The 16,676-nt window shown below is 39.3% G+C and overlaps 1 protein-coding gene across 3 annotated transcripts in view; it reads right to left on the minus strand.

Annotated features, from left to right (window-relative positions):
- Positions 1-16,676, minus strand: part of xrn1 (5'-3' exoribonuclease 1) — a 30,682-nt gene that overhangs the window by 11,111 nt on the left and 2,895 nt on the right. For all 3 annotated transcript variants that reach the window (XM_074688471.1, XM_074688470.1, XM_074688469.1), the window contains exons 3-27: positions 15,711-15,808; positions 13,190-13,299; positions 12,968-13,078; positions 12,792-12,877; positions 12,598-12,685; positions 12,271-12,439; positions 12,018-12,085; positions 10,463-10,600; positions 10,209-10,366; positions 9,212-9,301; positions 8,884-9,040; positions 8,587-8,706; positions 8,264-8,433; positions 7,657-7,774; positions 7,325-7,420; positions 6,910-7,013; positions 5,539-5,673; positions 3,659-3,821; positions 2,912-3,025; positions 2,724-2,822; positions 2,486-2,601; positions 1,739-1,885; positions 1,566-1,655; positions 1,295-1,430; positions 1,138-1,194 (exon numbers count right to left, since the gene is read on the minus strand). In XM_074688471.1, the coding sequence (XP_074544572.1) occupies positions 1,138-1,194; positions 1,295-1,430; positions 1,566-1,655; positions 1,739-1,885; positions 2,486-2,601; positions 2,724-2,822; positions 2,912-3,025; positions 3,659-3,821; positions 5,539-5,673; positions 6,910-7,013; positions 7,325-7,420; positions 7,657-7,774; positions 8,264-8,433; positions 8,587-8,706; positions 8,884-9,040; positions 9,212-9,301; positions 10,209-10,366; positions 10,463-10,600; positions 12,018-12,085; positions 12,271-12,439; positions 12,598-12,685; positions 12,792-12,877; positions 12,968-13,078; positions 13,190-13,299; positions 15,711-15,808 (2,938 nt within the window). The remainder of the gene's footprint in view (positions 1-1,137; positions 1,195-1,294; positions 1,431-1,565; positions 1,656-1,738; positions 1,886-2,485; positions 2,602-2,723; positions 2,823-2,911; positions 3,026-3,658; positions 3,822-5,538; positions 5,674-6,909; positions 7,014-7,324; positions 7,421-7,656; positions 7,775-8,263; positions 8,434-8,586; positions 8,707-8,883; positions 9,041-9,211; positions 9,302-10,208; positions 10,367-10,462; positions 10,601-12,017; positions 12,086-12,270; positions 12,440-12,597; positions 12,686-12,791; positions 12,878-12,967; positions 13,079-13,189; positions 13,300-15,710; positions 15,809-16,676) is intronic.

Below are 16,676 nucleotides of genomic sequence, written 5' to 3' on the forward strand. Positions count from 1 at the left end.
ATCAAAAGATAACGACTGGGTTAAAAAAATAACCAGTCCAATAAAATTCAATAAAAAGCCTACACAGTGTTTTTAGTAACAAATAAAACTGGAAAGACTTTTTCCACTAAATATTTCACTTGAGGTTAAACATTCACCTGACAAGTGCAGAAATATATTATCAAAAAATATGAAAAAAAGATGCCTGAAATGCTTAAAAAATATCTGTCAATCGAGTCAGAAAAATGAGCTTATCAAGTATATTTAAATTTGAAAAATGTGTTATTTTATAACACTAAAGAAGTACTTTTTTCTTATTCCATTGGCAGATTGTTTAATTTTTTACGAGCAACTCAGGCTCCATTTTTGTCTTTAATATCTTCGAATGAGACATTTTTTCTGGAATTTTCAGGTGAATGTGGCTTATGTTAAGCCTGATTATTATTCATTTATTATTATTCTTGTGACACTTGCTTCAACACCTGTTTTTGCAGAGTTTCACTTCAACCGTTAACATTTCAGACAAACAACCATCTTTAAACAACACAAAACATGACTGCTATAGCCAAAAAAGATTAAATTGAAGTTTATATAAAGTTATTAAATCATTGATTACATTGTGGACTTTGAGACAGTTCACAATGTGATTTTGCTGCACTGAAAGATTCCCTCAGTGGTTGCTAATCTTCTTCTGTCAGATCAGAAATGAGCTTTTGTCCCCGTTTATTCTAGGGCAGAAGTTGGAGTTCATCTTTCTTTTTATTTAATTCTTTTAAAATTGACAGAAAAAAAATAATAGCTGTTTTCTCTGTGCATGTTTTGCTATTAGATAATACTGTGTGTCATGGTGGTTAAGAGAGAGAAATTACAGCAAATGAAAGTGGGTAAAGTTGCTGGATACTGGCTAACTATGATCAACACTGTGGTTTTTCAATTGTGTTTTTATTAATTACTCAATACATTTAAAATGATTTTTAGTGAAGCTTATTCATTCATTGCCAATTTTCAAAAATATAAGCAAACTATGTGCTCTTTAAATTTGATCTAATCTTTAAGTTCTAGTTTCTCTTCAGATATTTCTTCATGTGCTTACGAAGCTTGGTAAAGAAACTCTAAAGCATTGATCATAATAATCTGAAACAAGCCAAATGTTCTCACCCTGAAGAGGAGATGAGGCTTGACGGTCACACGGACCTTCTTGCTGCTCTTTTTCACCTGAGGAGAGAATTGTGAGAGTGAGGCTGATTGACTGAGATGTGTATAAGATGAGCCCAGATGTTGGGCTGCAGCGTGAGGTTACATGTGTCAGACTCACCTTTGCTTTCTCCACTGCCTCCTCGATCCTCTCCACAATGGCTGAGTCCAGTACCTGAAGGTCACATGACGCTCTGCTGACGGAGCTCACTGGATGACCTTTCAGCCATGCTGTGATTTCAGCGACCTTCTCTGCCCTGTGGAGGGTTCATCAGTGTGAGAGGTTATGAATTAATATAGAAAACATTAAAAGAACAAATGAAGACCTCAGAGGCCCCAACTGAGAGCTGAAAAGGTCCACAGAGAAAAATGCATTCTGGGATGCATGTTACCCATTCTCCTCCAGTCCTGGCCAGATGTCGTCTTCATAGAAAACATCATCATGACTGTTTCTGGACACCGTGTTGAAGACTTCAGAAAACCTGTGAAACCATCAAACATGATTTAAAACGACAGGTCTGGTGGGGATAAAGAAAGAGGGCTGGGCTCCTGTGGTGACACACACCTGTCCAGGTATTCAGCCAGAAGTTCCTCCACAGCAGCAGAGTACAGCCACTCCTTTTCAGTTTTCTTAGTGTATCCAGGAACCTCCTCGTTCTTCTTGTTGAACTTCAGATTCAGGCCCACGTTGGCTTTTTGCTCTCCACAAGGACTGCGCAGAGAGGAAATTGAGGTTTTTTTTATATAATATAATGTAATACAAGATTTATAAAGGATGATCCCAACATTTTTATTTCAGAAAATAGATAAACGAAAAGAACATAAGCAGACTGGCTACGTTTACATGCAGTCAATATTTGGGTAAAGGTCATGTGTATGTGTACGCATGGGCAACATCTTTTAATCGCACAAAGAACATCATTTCCGCGTTGTCTTCTTGTATCCATAGCAACAGCAGCAACAACAACAACAGAAGCAGCACAGCAGACTTACTGTACTCATAAGACCAAGATTCCTTGTGAACAGAACATGTGCAGAACACCAATGAATGTTCCTTTGGATGGGGATTTCCTGATACATGACCAAATATTCGGGTTAGAAAAGGAGGAACCCAGGGGGGATTTTCTGGTTTTTAAAAACCAGAAATAGGCATATTGCATTTTTTTCAAAAGGGTTATTGGTGTTTACATGGCTGTGGGCAACTGGGTTAGAGCTAATATTCAGAATATGAAAGGGTTGATTACTGCATGTAAACGTAGACACAGTTTCTAACAGCTTATAACATTTTTTTTAAGAGGGACCAAACACTTACTTCTTCTTGGAGCCTCGGCCGATGAAGATGCTTCCAGAGAAGCGGGAAACGAGGTAGCTTGTAATGCCGAGACGAGACGCCAGAACGTAACCTGGACTGTACTTCACACAGTACTTCTAAAGAGCACGAACACACGCCGTGGTACAAGTGAGCAAAATGTGTAGTAAGTAAACATAGAGAAATAATATTTCTGCTCAGTTAAAGCCTTTGTGAGTGTGTTTGTGTGTGTGTCTCTTACGTGCTGGTTCTGGATCAAGGGCTCTAGCTGTGGTTCATGGGGAACATTGAAGACCACTCGTATTCGACCGTCTTTAATGACATCACTCGAATCCTGCACCTGTTGAGTGAGGGATAGGCAGAGTAAGGAAAGGGTATTCTCTGTGTGTGAACAGGGAGTCCATATTACATGTGGAAGAGCTCACATACTTCCCCCATGGCTCCGTAGTACGGGTTTCCCACCATGAAGACAGTGGTGGCTGGAGGAAAGAGCTCATCTAAGCTCTTAAAGCAGGTCAGAGAAGAGTAAAAGGCCTTGATGTCCTGAGAAGATTAAAACAAGATGGAATACTTTTGAAACAATAATTTAAAGATGGTAATGTTAATGGTATGAAGAGTTCATGTTATGTAGAACAATTAATTGACAAATAATGGCCTAATGAGAACTTCTTTTTTTTAATCAGACACTTAACTGGCTTTCTTTTAGCTAAAACAAAACATTAAAGGATGTCAACTCAGCAAAACAACAGTCAACCTGAAGTCTTAGTTTACAATAATTTTATCTGCATTATTGATGTTTCAGTATTTTTTTTTTAATCAGCATCATGAAAAAAAAAGTTAACATCTTAAACTCTGATTTCCACACAAAAAAACAAAAACATATTATAACAGCATTTTATACAACACTGACTTAGAGACAAATATTGCTGCCATATCAAGATTTATTTCAGGGATTAATGTGTTTGAGCTTCTCCTCAACTCAGACTGGTCATCCTGTATCCTCATGGTCCTGCTGAAAAACACCAAAGCTTAGCATGAAAACCCCAGTAACGGATTCTCAGGTCTTTCTATAAGTGTAATCAGCTGCTTTTGTTTGCATGCTGCACTGGTGGAGTCTTACTGGTCAAAGGTGGTTTTTATTTGCATATACTGCTTTGGTGTGTGTGTGGAGCATACCGTAACGACGGTCTGGTTGGCAAAAGGCAGGACCTGCTTGGCCCACTGCTTCTCCAGCTCCACCACGCCGTCAGCTTTAGGGACATATTTCCTTCCTGTCAGCAGCTGGCCGTACAAAACCACCGCTGTCTCGTTCACTGTGATGCCTTTCCTCTTCAAGTAACTACAAGAGATAAAGAAAATTAATTAATTAATCAAGCACAACTCATTTTATTGAACATATTTTCAAGACAGAACGGATGGCATTTGAATGGCATGGGGGTGCTTTCACACTGATGGCTTATTTGCTTTGTTCTGATTTAGATAATACAATAACTCTTAGTACAAGTTTTCCCTCGGATATTTTCACACAATATTACTATTCACAGACCAAAACAAACACCAATGTAGGGTAGTCCTCACAGCATGGCATTGCAGGCAAACAAATGTCATGTTTACTGGCCACACTGCGTCGAGGGAAACTGTAGTGTCAAGTAGAGGTGGGCAGATCGATCAAAGTATCAATAATATCGATACCAACATTGGTATTGATATCAAATGATACCAGTGTAAAAAGATCGATACTCAACTTTGATTTTTCTCATGCATGCACTGACTGGTATTTCAATTTATTTTCGTGTTTTAGTTTCTTAGCTCTCTACCTCAAAACAGATTTTGTTTTTATTTCTTCTCAAGTGACAAATTTTCACTTCATCAATTTAAGAAGAAACAGAAATGCACTAAAGTAAAAAAAAATGTTCCTTGATTTTTGTATTTTTTTCAATAAACAGTTCTACAAAAAAAAAAGAAGTTCGAAAATTTTTACAACATTTGTTTAGTGTGATACTTCTTCATACTTTATTATTTAAAAAATGAGTGCAATAATGGGAGAACTTTTGATTATTTTTAGTATTCTTGTCTTCAACTCTGTACCTCAAAAAAGATTTTGTTTTAGTTTTACCTTAAAGTGATAACTTTTTGCACTTTATTTTCTTAAGAAAATAAGTCCACACATCAATGCTTTGGGGAAAATCAGTTTTGTTACTGTTGTGTTGTTTCTGAACATAAATGTTTAATGTGACACTCAAGTACTTTGTAGTCACCTTTACACTTTGCTCAAATCTGTCCTGGGTTTTAACAACATATTCAAAAGAAAAAAATCACCAAAATGCCAAAAAGCAGTTTGATACATCAACCTTAAATATCAAAAAGTATCGGTATCGGCGACACTGGCCCTGTATTTACTTGGCATCAAATCGATACCAATATTCCTGGTATCGCCCACCTCTAGTGTCAAGAAACTGAGACTAGCCAGGAGGAGACGTGGCTTCCCTTGGAACAAGGAGGTTGAAACGCCCCACTGGCAGTGAAAAACTGCCTCAGTTTGGTAGAAGTGGGGGTTCCAGTCTTAAAACTTAATATTCTTCTGCTTTGAAGGGCAGGACAAAATACATAAAACCAAACCAGTTGTCGAACCGGTAGCCTAGATGTGATGTGTAGCTTGTAAGCTGATGTTTGATTGGATGGAGATGGTTAGGAGATAATGATGTCACAATAAATGACATAACTATAAGCTAACAGCAGTACCCCCACCCCCGGAGAGTGTCCCGTATTTCTCTGCCTCAAAGTTGGCAACCCTAACTGGGGGTGTACGTTTGATTTGCTGGAAAGAAAAAAAAAAATTGCGGGCCTATAGCTACGTCCAATGCTGAGGTGATGGCAACACTGGTGTGAAAGCTCCTTAAGATCTCTTAAAATATAAAACATATGTTAATAAAGAAATAAAAAGATCACTTTCAGACTAAAACATAAAACCAGCACAAGTATTATTTCCCAACATTATACTCAAGTATAAATGTTGAAAACCCCACTTGTGTGATTTGCTGTCCCTTGATTCTTACTGTTCAGTGATTCCCTGGACATCCTTAACCCAGTCCTTCTGCTCCTTATCAGACAGACAGGTGACTTTGGTGGGAGGTGGTGTGGAGGGTCTGTCGTACACTTTCTGGACACCTGGAGGTTCCTCAAGAGAAAATCTGCAGAAAAAAATATATCACCTGTGAACAAGAATACACATTCTGCACACTGAAAAATAAACCTTGGCTAACCAAAGGGGGCGCCAAATCCTGACATAACACAGAGCTTGGTAACCCTAGTTGTACAGACACATTTATATATTTACCAGAACGATACACATAGTGTTGTATCTTTTCTAGTGCTGTCAGGGGATTAAAAAAATTAATCTAATTAATTACAGGATTTGTAATTAATTAATCTAATTAATCACATTTTAATCTCATATCTGCGTAAGGTCCCAAAACAAAGAATTTGAATTCCAGGACATTAAAATTACATTAAAAGACATTAAAAAAACATTTTAAAATAAGGTGGGAATATATACAACACATTTTTAGGTACCCTGGGGAACAAGGAACACATGAAAAAAGTGTTGTGGTTCTATCTTTACAAAATCTACACAGTCCTGCACCTAAGATAAGCTGATTTGATTTTTAGGACGTTTTTTGCTTCTGTTCACATTTTTACTCAATGTGGACTCAATTTTCACTGCAATATGAACTTCTATACTTCTATGAGGTCAGGAGAACCAGGGCTAAAGGCTAAAAACTCTGAGGAACTATGTACAAAACACTTAATTTAAGTCTTGGATCAAAGAAAAGTGAAGTATTTTCAGTTAAACATGTTCTGAACACACAAACTGTTGCTCATTGGTGCAGAGCAGCCCCAAGCTGAAACATGACACAAGGAAGATGGAAGGGAACTTTTCAAAGAATTCTTAAGATTTAAATACAGAACATATATCAATCATTCAGGGCTTGTTTACTGCAGTAAAGAGTGTAGAATTATCTGTTTTTTACAGAATTGAGCTAGAGCAAACGGTTGATTTTCTGCAGATTTTCAAAAAGGACGTGTGAATACACAAGATGTGGACCCACTCTCGCTTCGCCCCGGTCTAAATCATGTTGCTGACGTCAGGTGTGATACATTCAGGGACCGTCGGAAATTTGAAAATCTGACAAGAACACCGCTTTCCGAGGTAGGACAAACTGTTTGTAAATGCCAGACATTTGAAAATAAGTGTGTCTTTGAACCCCCCGCAGGTTTTGGATCCAGATTAATCTGCGTTATTTTTTATAACGTGTTAATTTGCATTGTAATTAATTAATCTAATTAACGCGCCCTAATCTTTTCTTATCACAAAATTATCTATATTTGTACTGTACTGACTTAAAAGGCCCAGCGTTTATTCTTACTTGACGTCTCCATCTGACACCGCAATGATTCGTGCCTCCTCCAGATGTGGCCAGTTGACAAACACGGATTTCCCCAAGACCTGAGCTGCAACATCATCACACACCTGAAGAGGTAGGAGACACAGAAAATGGAAAGAATTAATAAGATAAGAACAAACAAAAACTGACTGTTTCATCGCTGGAATCTGTTCATAACTAGTGGAACCAAAGTTCAACTTCATTAAGGGTGGCCGAATCTTCTTTTTTAATTTAAGTCTTTGTTCATAAAAACTTGAGAGTTTCTACATAATACAGCAGCATCATAAAACAAATATAAGTCAAAGCATGGAGAAGTAAAGTAAAATTTGACATGTTTCCACCCCTATCTGTGCACTCACACTGGTTGGTGTTTGCTCCTTTTAAAGCCTTAACTCACCGGATCTTCATCCTTGTTGGCGAGAATCTCCAGCATCATGTTCTCTCCTCTGCTGCTCTGCTGGAACACGACAACTCCACTCTTTTTCTTGTAAAACTACGAGTGAGGCAGCCCATGGACAAGAGAGAGGCAGACAGAGAAATAAAGTTAGCCAATGACAAATATCTGCAACTGTCATTCAAGTTCTACTGCTTGATATCGTAATAAAAACGATCTGCATGTTCAAAACCACTTACAGGAAATAAAGAAATTTGGAGAAGCGTTTTGTGTTTGAAGTCTCTCAAAAATAATATCCCCCCAAAAAAGACCCATACACACACATTTACACACACCTTGTGCTTAATGTGTTGAAGCGTTGGGAAACCACAGAAGTACAGAGCTGAACGGTCAACAGGTCTGCTGCGGTGGTTCATCGAGACATGCCAGGCGTCCATCGGGATGTTTGATTTCCTTCATCAGAGAAAAAGTATTACTTAAATTAACAGCTGGACTGTTTTTTTTCTTTATACATTACTGTGTGTAAAAATATTAACATATATAAATCTCTGTACTGCAGTGCAAAGTCTTGGACAAGCTACTACAAATTAAAAACATCACAGATCCAAAACTGCCCACTCAACCTTTATTTCACCTTTTTCCAACAGCAGATGGTAATGTTTAAATGTAAAACAGATTTACTTTAGAGATTCAATCAGTAATGGCACCTGTGAGTTATACTTTCTTTGTGGGTCAGGCAAAAAAATGTTAATGTAACCATTCTCTCATTTAATAACATATACTTTAATATTCCTCTCTGTGTTCTTGAATCATAGAGGGAGCAGGAGACTGAAATACTGAGAGCTCATTCAAAACAGACTAACAAGGTTCAGGTATTATTAGTATCAGAGCTATGTATGTGTCAGATATGTGAGTGTGTGAGTGTGTGAGTCTGGCATGTACCTAACACGGCAGTGTACAATGTCTGGGAACAGCTGTGGCAGGTTGGAACTGTACGTGAAGTCAATCTCAGGGTCATGTGAGTAGACGGCACACTCAGTGTGACAGTTCCTGGCCTTCTCTGCTTTGGTCAGTTTGTCGTTGTAGGGCTCCATGGCTGCTAGTAGGCACCGCTGTTCAGTGAACACAAAACACACACACACAGAAACTGTTAGTGAGTGTGGATTGTTCACAGAGTTGTGGACTCATTGTATTTATATTTATGTGTGTGTGTGTGTGTGTGTGTGTGTGTGTGTGTGTGTGTGTGTGTGTGTGTGTGTGTGTACCTCATCTATGAAGGGAATAAGAACCACAGCCTCCCACTCCTGCTGCTTTCCATTCAGGTCCGTTTTGAAGTCGAGGGGGTAGTACTCAATGATGGGGGAAGTTTCACTGGTCATTAGGTGCTGAAACGTCGAAACAATGATATTTCAAGGTTGACATCCTGTAACACCTCTCATATTTACCACTTCTAATCATCTAAAATGTTTTGCTATATGTGAAAAAATTTGCTGCACTCAGGTCATGATAAGCCTGTGTTGTATACACTTCAGGATATATTTATGTTTACATGTCAATGTTACCCTGTAACTCTCTGGGAGCAGCCCCATGCTAGCTGCAGGCAGGACTGCCAACAGCTGCTGGAAGGGCATGAAGGGTTTCTCCAGGTCAAAGGTCAACTTCAACTCTGAAACATTCCTGATGTCAGACAGGAAGGGGGCGTAGTGGTAGGGGTAGTACCTGAGGAATAAACACAAATATAAAGACTGAAGAGAGTAGATGGGAGGGAAACCCAACAATGAAAAGGTTACAGCCTGCTGTTTCAAGTCATTCAGGATACCATTTTCAGCAGACTAGAATTAGCAGTGATAAGGATCTTTGAGAGATTGATATGAGAAAAGAAGCTCTCACCAGCTCCAGGACTGAACCCCATGGTAATAGTAGTGAAGGATCCACTGGATACCTTCCACATAGCACTTGGCCTGCGTGGCAAGGAACTCACTGAAAGTACAAAAACAGATTCACAAATCAGGGCCCCATGTGGATATGTGTGTAGCAGTAAATGATGTAAAAACACAAATATTATTTCAACAAATGTATGTTTGACTTCAACTATTTTTTTTTCATCTTAAGCTTCTTTCTGTCTTTCTAAAGGTGAGTTTCTAAAAACCTGCCTCTTTGGAAATTACTGCAAATTAGAGGCAGCCATTTTTTCAGGATGGGAGTAAACTTTACTATTGATCACGGGATTGGGGCGGTACAGGATAAAAAGTTGACAGGAGCAGAGGGGAGTGCGAACTAATCAGGAAGATAAAGTATAATGTGTGACATAAGCCACTATTTGTAGTTTATTTTCAATAAGCCTACACTCTAACCCAAGTGAAAAAGAACTACACTTCCCAGAAGCCCATGGTAATCTAAAGAAGTATGGGGAGAAACTCAAATCAAATTCAATGTATTGCCTAAAAATTAAAAGAAGGGGAAAAACTGGGAGCGATACAGGAGTGGAAGTCGTTTTCAATGAGAGCGGGGTGGGAGAGGGGCAGGACAGGATTTTTTTCTGTGGGAGTGGGATGGGACAGGAGTGAAAATCCACCCCCATTTTTTTGAGTTAAATACTGAGAAAGATGAGGTGAGATTTGCATATTGCATTATTTCCTTCTTAGTATGCGCAAGTGCAACACGGTCTGGTTGAAAACTAGTTGCCTCTACTTGAAAGTCTACGTGACCACTTAAGCCAGCTCTACCTCTTGTTTGAACATATAAAACACAAAGTTGTTGTGTTTTTTGCAAATCTGTGCAAAGCCTTGTACATTATAAGTGTATGACATGATCAGCACTAATCAAAGTGTCTCCAGTAGTCTGTTTTTTACTCCTGTGTACTGTCTTTACGTCTCTAAACACTCACTCAGAAACCACATCCACGCCCATCTTCGTCATGTAGTAGGTGCGCTTGTACTGTCTGAACTCAGTCTCAAACATGTCATCCTCCTCTTCTTCATCGTCTCCTGTCAATCCTTTTCCTCCTGCCGTGGCTTTTTCCGATGTGGTCAGATTGAGGGAATCCTGCGCACACAGCAAAGTTTTTCAGTTAGTAAGTACATCATTACATTTCTGAAACAAGAAAAGTGATAAATGTTTCTAAATATTTTCACAGCAGACCTCATTCTTATTGAGGTCCATGTTTGCAGCTTCCTCTTCTGCAGCCAATCCAGCAGCTTCGTTCAGGTACTTGTTACCAACTTTACTCTCGAACCATTTCAAGTCCACAAACACTTCACTGAAATGTTCCCTGTCAAACTGGTGTAAAAAGCATTAAAGAGTTGTAGAGATGCACGTAATAATCAACATGTTTTTAATATCAGTCGATAATGGCTTAAAAAGAAAATATCGGATATCGGCCAACACTCCAAATTTCACTATATAATAAACCAATTAAATAATAGGATGAAGCTGCAGATATTTTTTTCACTTTTTGTGATTTTGTTTGCATAGTTCAGATTGAGTAGTCCCCTTTTTGGTTTCTGTTTTAAGTTAAACTTAAATTTAAGCAGAAGTCTGTAAGGAAAATGTACCTGACGACCTCGGGCGCATTTACCATTTACCAAAATAAAACATTTTATTCAATTAGGGTTTAATTGCTGTACAGTTGCTATACAGTTGTTCTCATTTGTTCCCTGTGAACAGAGGTCATGTTTACTGACTGCCAATTGTGAAATTGGCCAAATTTGGCCTGGTTATTGGCAATGTTATGACTTTCTCTGAAAGAGCATCATCCAGCTTTGAAGGAGGATTTATCTTTTGGAATTAGTTTGTTTGAAAGCAATCGTCATGAATAAATATATACAGTTCCATGTACATATTTTCTTATTTTGCACAAGAAATGAATATTACATAACAAACGTATAAGAGTCTGCACCATAATACACTATGCTACTTCCAGTACAGAAGACAGTTGATAATCTCTGCAATTATGCGAACAGGAAAATTACCAGTATCCAAATCGGCTAAATATTGGCATTTTGAATATCAGCAAAAAATCCACTGTCATGCATCCCTAAAGAGTAGGGCTGAAAGATTTTGGAAAATAATCTAATTGCGTTTTTTTTTTAAACAATATTGTGATTTAGCATACAATTTTTATTTTGGGGGGGGGGCCTATCTTCTGCATTGTTCACTTAACACAAGTTTTAAGTCGTTTTATAGTATGACTAACCAACAAATGATACTGTTAGCATTTAAACAAGTCTTTTTTGCATTTCTTAATTGAAAAAGAAAAAGGAACACTGGAAAAATTTAATGACCTCCAGTTGTCAGTAAGAGTAACAAACCATACAGAGAAAAGTGACCAAGGGGAATGGCTCTACAATCTACTGGATGGATCTTTGTAGCCCACAGGGTTTTTTTTTGCCAGGAAAAACAGCATTTTGCCTTTTAATGGTTTTAAGGGAGAACAAGTACAAGTTACTATGTTCCCTCCAGGTCTGTGTACACAAAACTTTGTTTTTCTCTATTTGCAGCCTTTGCAATTTGAAAATTGCATTCTATTACATTGCGATGGCGGTTTAAAATCGATTAATTGTTCAGCCCTACTAAAGAGTACTCTTTACCCCAACTTAGCTCACATCTTTTTTCAGAACCAAACCAATTTGCAGAATGTAGTTGTTATTGCTACCCTTAAATAATACTGACGAGACAAATGCAGGATCTTTCTCACCTCAGAAAGTTTCCCCAGGTACTTCTCAAAGGCCCTCAGGTTCAGATGGCCATTCTCATTCAGATAACCTGAGATAAAAACAGGATTCAGTTTTTTTGTGGATATAAAAATCTTCATGGAAGCACAAGCAGTATTAAAGCTAACTTTTGCCATGGGAATGGAGACCAGAGACAATCCCACAATCCCTAATGATTATAGATCATTTAACCAAGCGCTATATAGCTGTATTATTTAGTAGTCCTGTGTCTCTCACCGCCCAGGCTCGGCAGAACACTGATGTAGGTCTTGTAAAGCAGCGGCAAAGCATCGTGACTGATGTGAAGATGAGGGAGGTGAGGGATGAAATCATTTCCAACAAGGAAGCCCATCAGAATCCAGTCGTCTATTATTCGCTCCAGGTCATACTCACTGCCGAGCTGATTCTGAAAAAACACCATTCAACAACCACAACATGAATTAAATGTTGCTTATCACAGAGAAATAAAATGACTGGGGTGGAAATTGTGTTTATTGTCTTGATTGGACACACAGTTGTACAGATGGGACTGTTTATTTTGTACTTCAGTGGTGTGTGTCTTACCCTGAGCTCAGAGAACTCATAGTCAATATACTCCCTCATCAGAGACAAATGGAGCAAATGAAAAGTTGTCTCCTCTGGAGCTGTAATCCTGAAAGGAAGAAAAAGACCAGAGTTCACTGCAGGGAAGGAAAAGAACCAAACAGATGTGAAAAACAGAAGAAGTCAGCAGTTCAGAAACTGTGATGGATGAAAACCTTTTTTGGTTCTTCTTTCCCCCAAATCGAACCTCCTCTCTGAGCAGCGAGAAGTTTGGCTCGTGGCTGGTAAGACCCAACATTATCTACAACAAAGAAGACAAAGGGGTGAACAACTGAAGGAGAAATATTGTACAGCTCTGTCTGAATCCAGGGCATAGAAATCCGATCAGTACCAGATCAGCATCCAGACCATACAGGCAGTGTCGGGTGTTGGGGTTGTGGTTGGGTTTAGCATTCTCAGAGCGAATAAACTCCATGATCTTATGTTCTCCCTCTCCTGGAGTCTGTAAAGGAGAGGATAATTCAGGAGATGAGAAATGACTCAAATCACTGTCACACGGACAGTATTTCTGACATGCAGCCTTGGGTGTTATCCCTCCAAACAGGGAACCTACCTCATGACCCGACAGGTAGACGTTAACATTCTGCCACAGCTTGTCAGTGGAGAGCTTGTTGTGGACAAAATACTTGAGCTGCTCCTGGAGTCTTGCCATGAAGTCAGTTCCTGGAGGAGGAGGATTTGTGATTTGTGAGAATTCCTGACAACCTCATCATAACAGAGAAATATTTATAAAAAAGGACAAGCTGCATAAAACAAGCTCAACCCAGAGTGCCTCAGTGTCAGTGATGCACAATCTGTCTCTACAAAGAGGAACACAGTGAATCTCTTTGTTCTCTGAAACAGCAGGAGCAGATGGCCGCCATGTACTTTTTAAAAATGTGAAGGAGAATTTCATCAATTTCACCATTATGGCACTGAACAATCAGTTTTCAGGAAATTTTTCTTAAAAGAAATTTGAACTCAAAACATTTTGTTTAATGAACTTGTTTCATTTTAATGTAGCATTAAAGGCCTCTAGTTACAGATTCTGTAATTCCTATACAAAATGCAGATAAACTGTAAGAGCACTGTCCATTTATCTCATCTATGACAGAGTAAAGGGTAGTTGTTTCCTATATGACATGTTTTTAATGCCTCTGACTTGAGCTTTTCTGTTTCCTGCTTTGTAAAGCACTTTGAGCTCCTCTTTGTATGGATGGTGCTTTGTGAGGGTATGTGTTGTAATCCCGAGGTTGATTTAAATACCTTTTTAAGACTTTTTAAAAGCCTTTCAAAAAATGGTAAGACCTCTAAGAGAATGTAAAGCCACGTTTAAAGCTGTCTGGTTCGGTTCAGTAAGGTTTGGTACAGTTAAGCCTGATCCCATTTGCGTTTCCACAGCAAACTGTGCCCCCTCGTGGTAGGTGGCGTGTAACCCCTAAATTCCACCACACGCGCCGCTCCGCGTTGCACCCTTGCGCCAGTGCCCAGTCACGAGAAATTTGTTTCAGGTCTATTTTCTGCGCAGCCGCTTCCAAACCTTGTAAATTCACTGTCAATAAGAAAGTACTAGACAGGAAGTCACTGTGTGAAGTATCCGGAAGATTCCAAATAAAACACAATGCACAAACTCTCAAATGTAAATTTCCCCCATATGTTATAAATACGTCACATCTGGAGGCATGTGCATCAGGTAAACAGTCGGAGGGTCGGAGGGTCCCAGATGCAACACAAAGGCATGGATGAGGATAAGCTGATCTTGGAAGTGGAAAGTTCAACATTCTGTATGATCCCAAACATCCTTTTTATAAGCATAGAGGCAGAAAGGACAGGGTGTGGACTGACATATCAAAAGTTATGGGAGTGGATGGTGATCGTGTGATATCGCTATTCATACGAGAGCCTGTGACTCTCCAAGGACCAGCCCTCCCCCTCCAGACTGAGCGGAGCAGCGCTGCGCTTGACAGTCAGAGCAAGACCATGGCGCTCCTCTGCGCTGCGCATGTGGTGGAATTTAGGGGTAAGCCAGATGCTGTAAGCAGCATCTGTTGAACAACAGCATGCTGCCATAGCACGGGACACAGTGGACCTCGCTAATAAATCCAACGAGGAAGAAAAACGTGACACAGTAAGCAAAGAGCAACGATAGAAGACATGCAGCAATCTGTCTTCTTTGTGATTGGCATGTGGCTCTTTGATACAAAGTGCAAGTAATACAGCCGCCGTTGCATGGTAGTAAGTAACAGCAAGTAACAGCAGTTAATCACGGCCAACTTGTGGAAAAAAAACCAAGAACTCATTTCATCATTATCAAAATTTAGGACATGTGCCTGAGACTGTGCGATTTGCTTTCCATCTGCATCAGCTTCTCTTGATCACATGTAAGCGGGTGGCCGTCCAGCGATCTAGATTGACTTGCATGGTTCATTGTCTGAAATCCTGCAAGTGCATCTTGCAGAGCTCCAATACCTGAAAACTTCACCAGCCAAATGCTTAACGGCCTAATCAGGGAACAGTCGCAAGGAGGAAATTGAACATTCATGGATATTTATGGAGGCAAAGTTTACTTTTACTAATAAAATTTAACACCTCATTAAACCATGATTAAGAATTTTTAATCAATTTAAGGGCCTTAATTTTCCAACAATTGATTTATCAACTTTTAGTACTTTTTAAGACACCGCAGACACCCTGTTTATTAATAAACTTGCCTTTCCTTTGATTTTTCTCGTGTGTCAGCGAGTTGTGGCCATGTTTCATGCTGACTACACAAAGACTAGTTAATGCAACAATATTACTGCATATAAAATCAGCTCATCCATTACCTGAGTTTACATGAGCTGCTAAATTAGAGCATAAAATAAATAATGGGACATTTTGGGTTACCCTTAGGCTGCTTGAAAAATCTGTACAAAACATATTACTAAGAACACAAGTATCAATGTCTAACTGTGATATGATAAACAGATTGATTCAGACAGAGTAATTGACTGTCCACTGTATTAATGTTGCACTATCTTGCTCAGTGCAGTGTGGCTGGCTTGAGTTATTTAATTAGTATCAATGTGCCGTAATGAACCGGAGAGCTTTCCTACCCGGGGTGATGCAGTTTGAGTCAAAACGCGCCTCTGTGGGAAGCACCTCTCCTTTGTCCAGAGCTTTTTTTATCTTGTCCTCTGCTTCTTTTGCAGACCTAGACACACAGAAACATGCACAACACACACACACACAGATACACACAAAGTCAGCTATAAAAAGTAAGGTCAGACTCACAGTCTCTGTCTGTTATTCTGCCTGTAGTCTGGTTCCTTAAGTCTTCACCAAAGCAAATATTACATTTTAGTTATAGTCTGTTTGGGGCCCGTGCTGCCTTATTAGGCAGTAAATGCATGCCCTGGGTTTATAAATGTGGCACCTCAAGCATCACTGCTAAAGCACAGAATTACTCCAGACAATGAATTAATATATTTGAAAACACAGTTGTCATCTCGGTCAGATAACTAAAAGCAAATGAGTCACTATTTACACTTGAGATTTAACATCATGGTGAAGGCATGTTCAGAAAAAATGCATTTCTTTATTTGGTCACCTCAAGAAAAGCTACTGGAACAACCTAAATTTAATGTTCACGTAGAGTCATTGAGCTTGAAAGAGGAGGCTGTAAGTGCTGAGGGGGCTGAGAAGAACCACTTTCAATCATGTGGTTATCAAAGAAACCCATATCCACACTTCACGACCAAAAACACACGAGCATTAAAGTGATACTCCGGGATGGAACAAGTTCGGTCCTATCACAAGGTTTAGGGCAGAAATTACCCCTACAGCAGTGTTTTTGTGCAGCAGAAGCCCAGGGCGCACACACCAAACACCCCCTCCCTGCTCCTCTGCCGGTTTCCTCTGCACTCAGACGGGGCCATATTTTAGTTGACCCAAAACACAAAGAAACGGACTCCCACCGAAAAAATCTGATATCGGTCTGCATTCACGCTTTATTTAGAGAATTTTCAGCGCGTTACTTTCACACAAAAACACCGCTAAATAAGGCTCTAGTTCTAATCGTG

The sequence above is a fragment of the Halichoeres trimaculatus genome, unplaced genomic scaffold (assembly GCF_033239565.1).
Source record: "Halichoeres trimaculatus isolate MK-OKI-2021-1 unplaced genomic scaffold, fHalTri1.1 fHalTri1_scaffold_15, whole genome shotgun sequence".
NCBI lineage: Eukaryota > Metazoa > Chordata > Actinopteri > Labriformes > Labridae > Halichoeres > Halichoeres trimaculatus.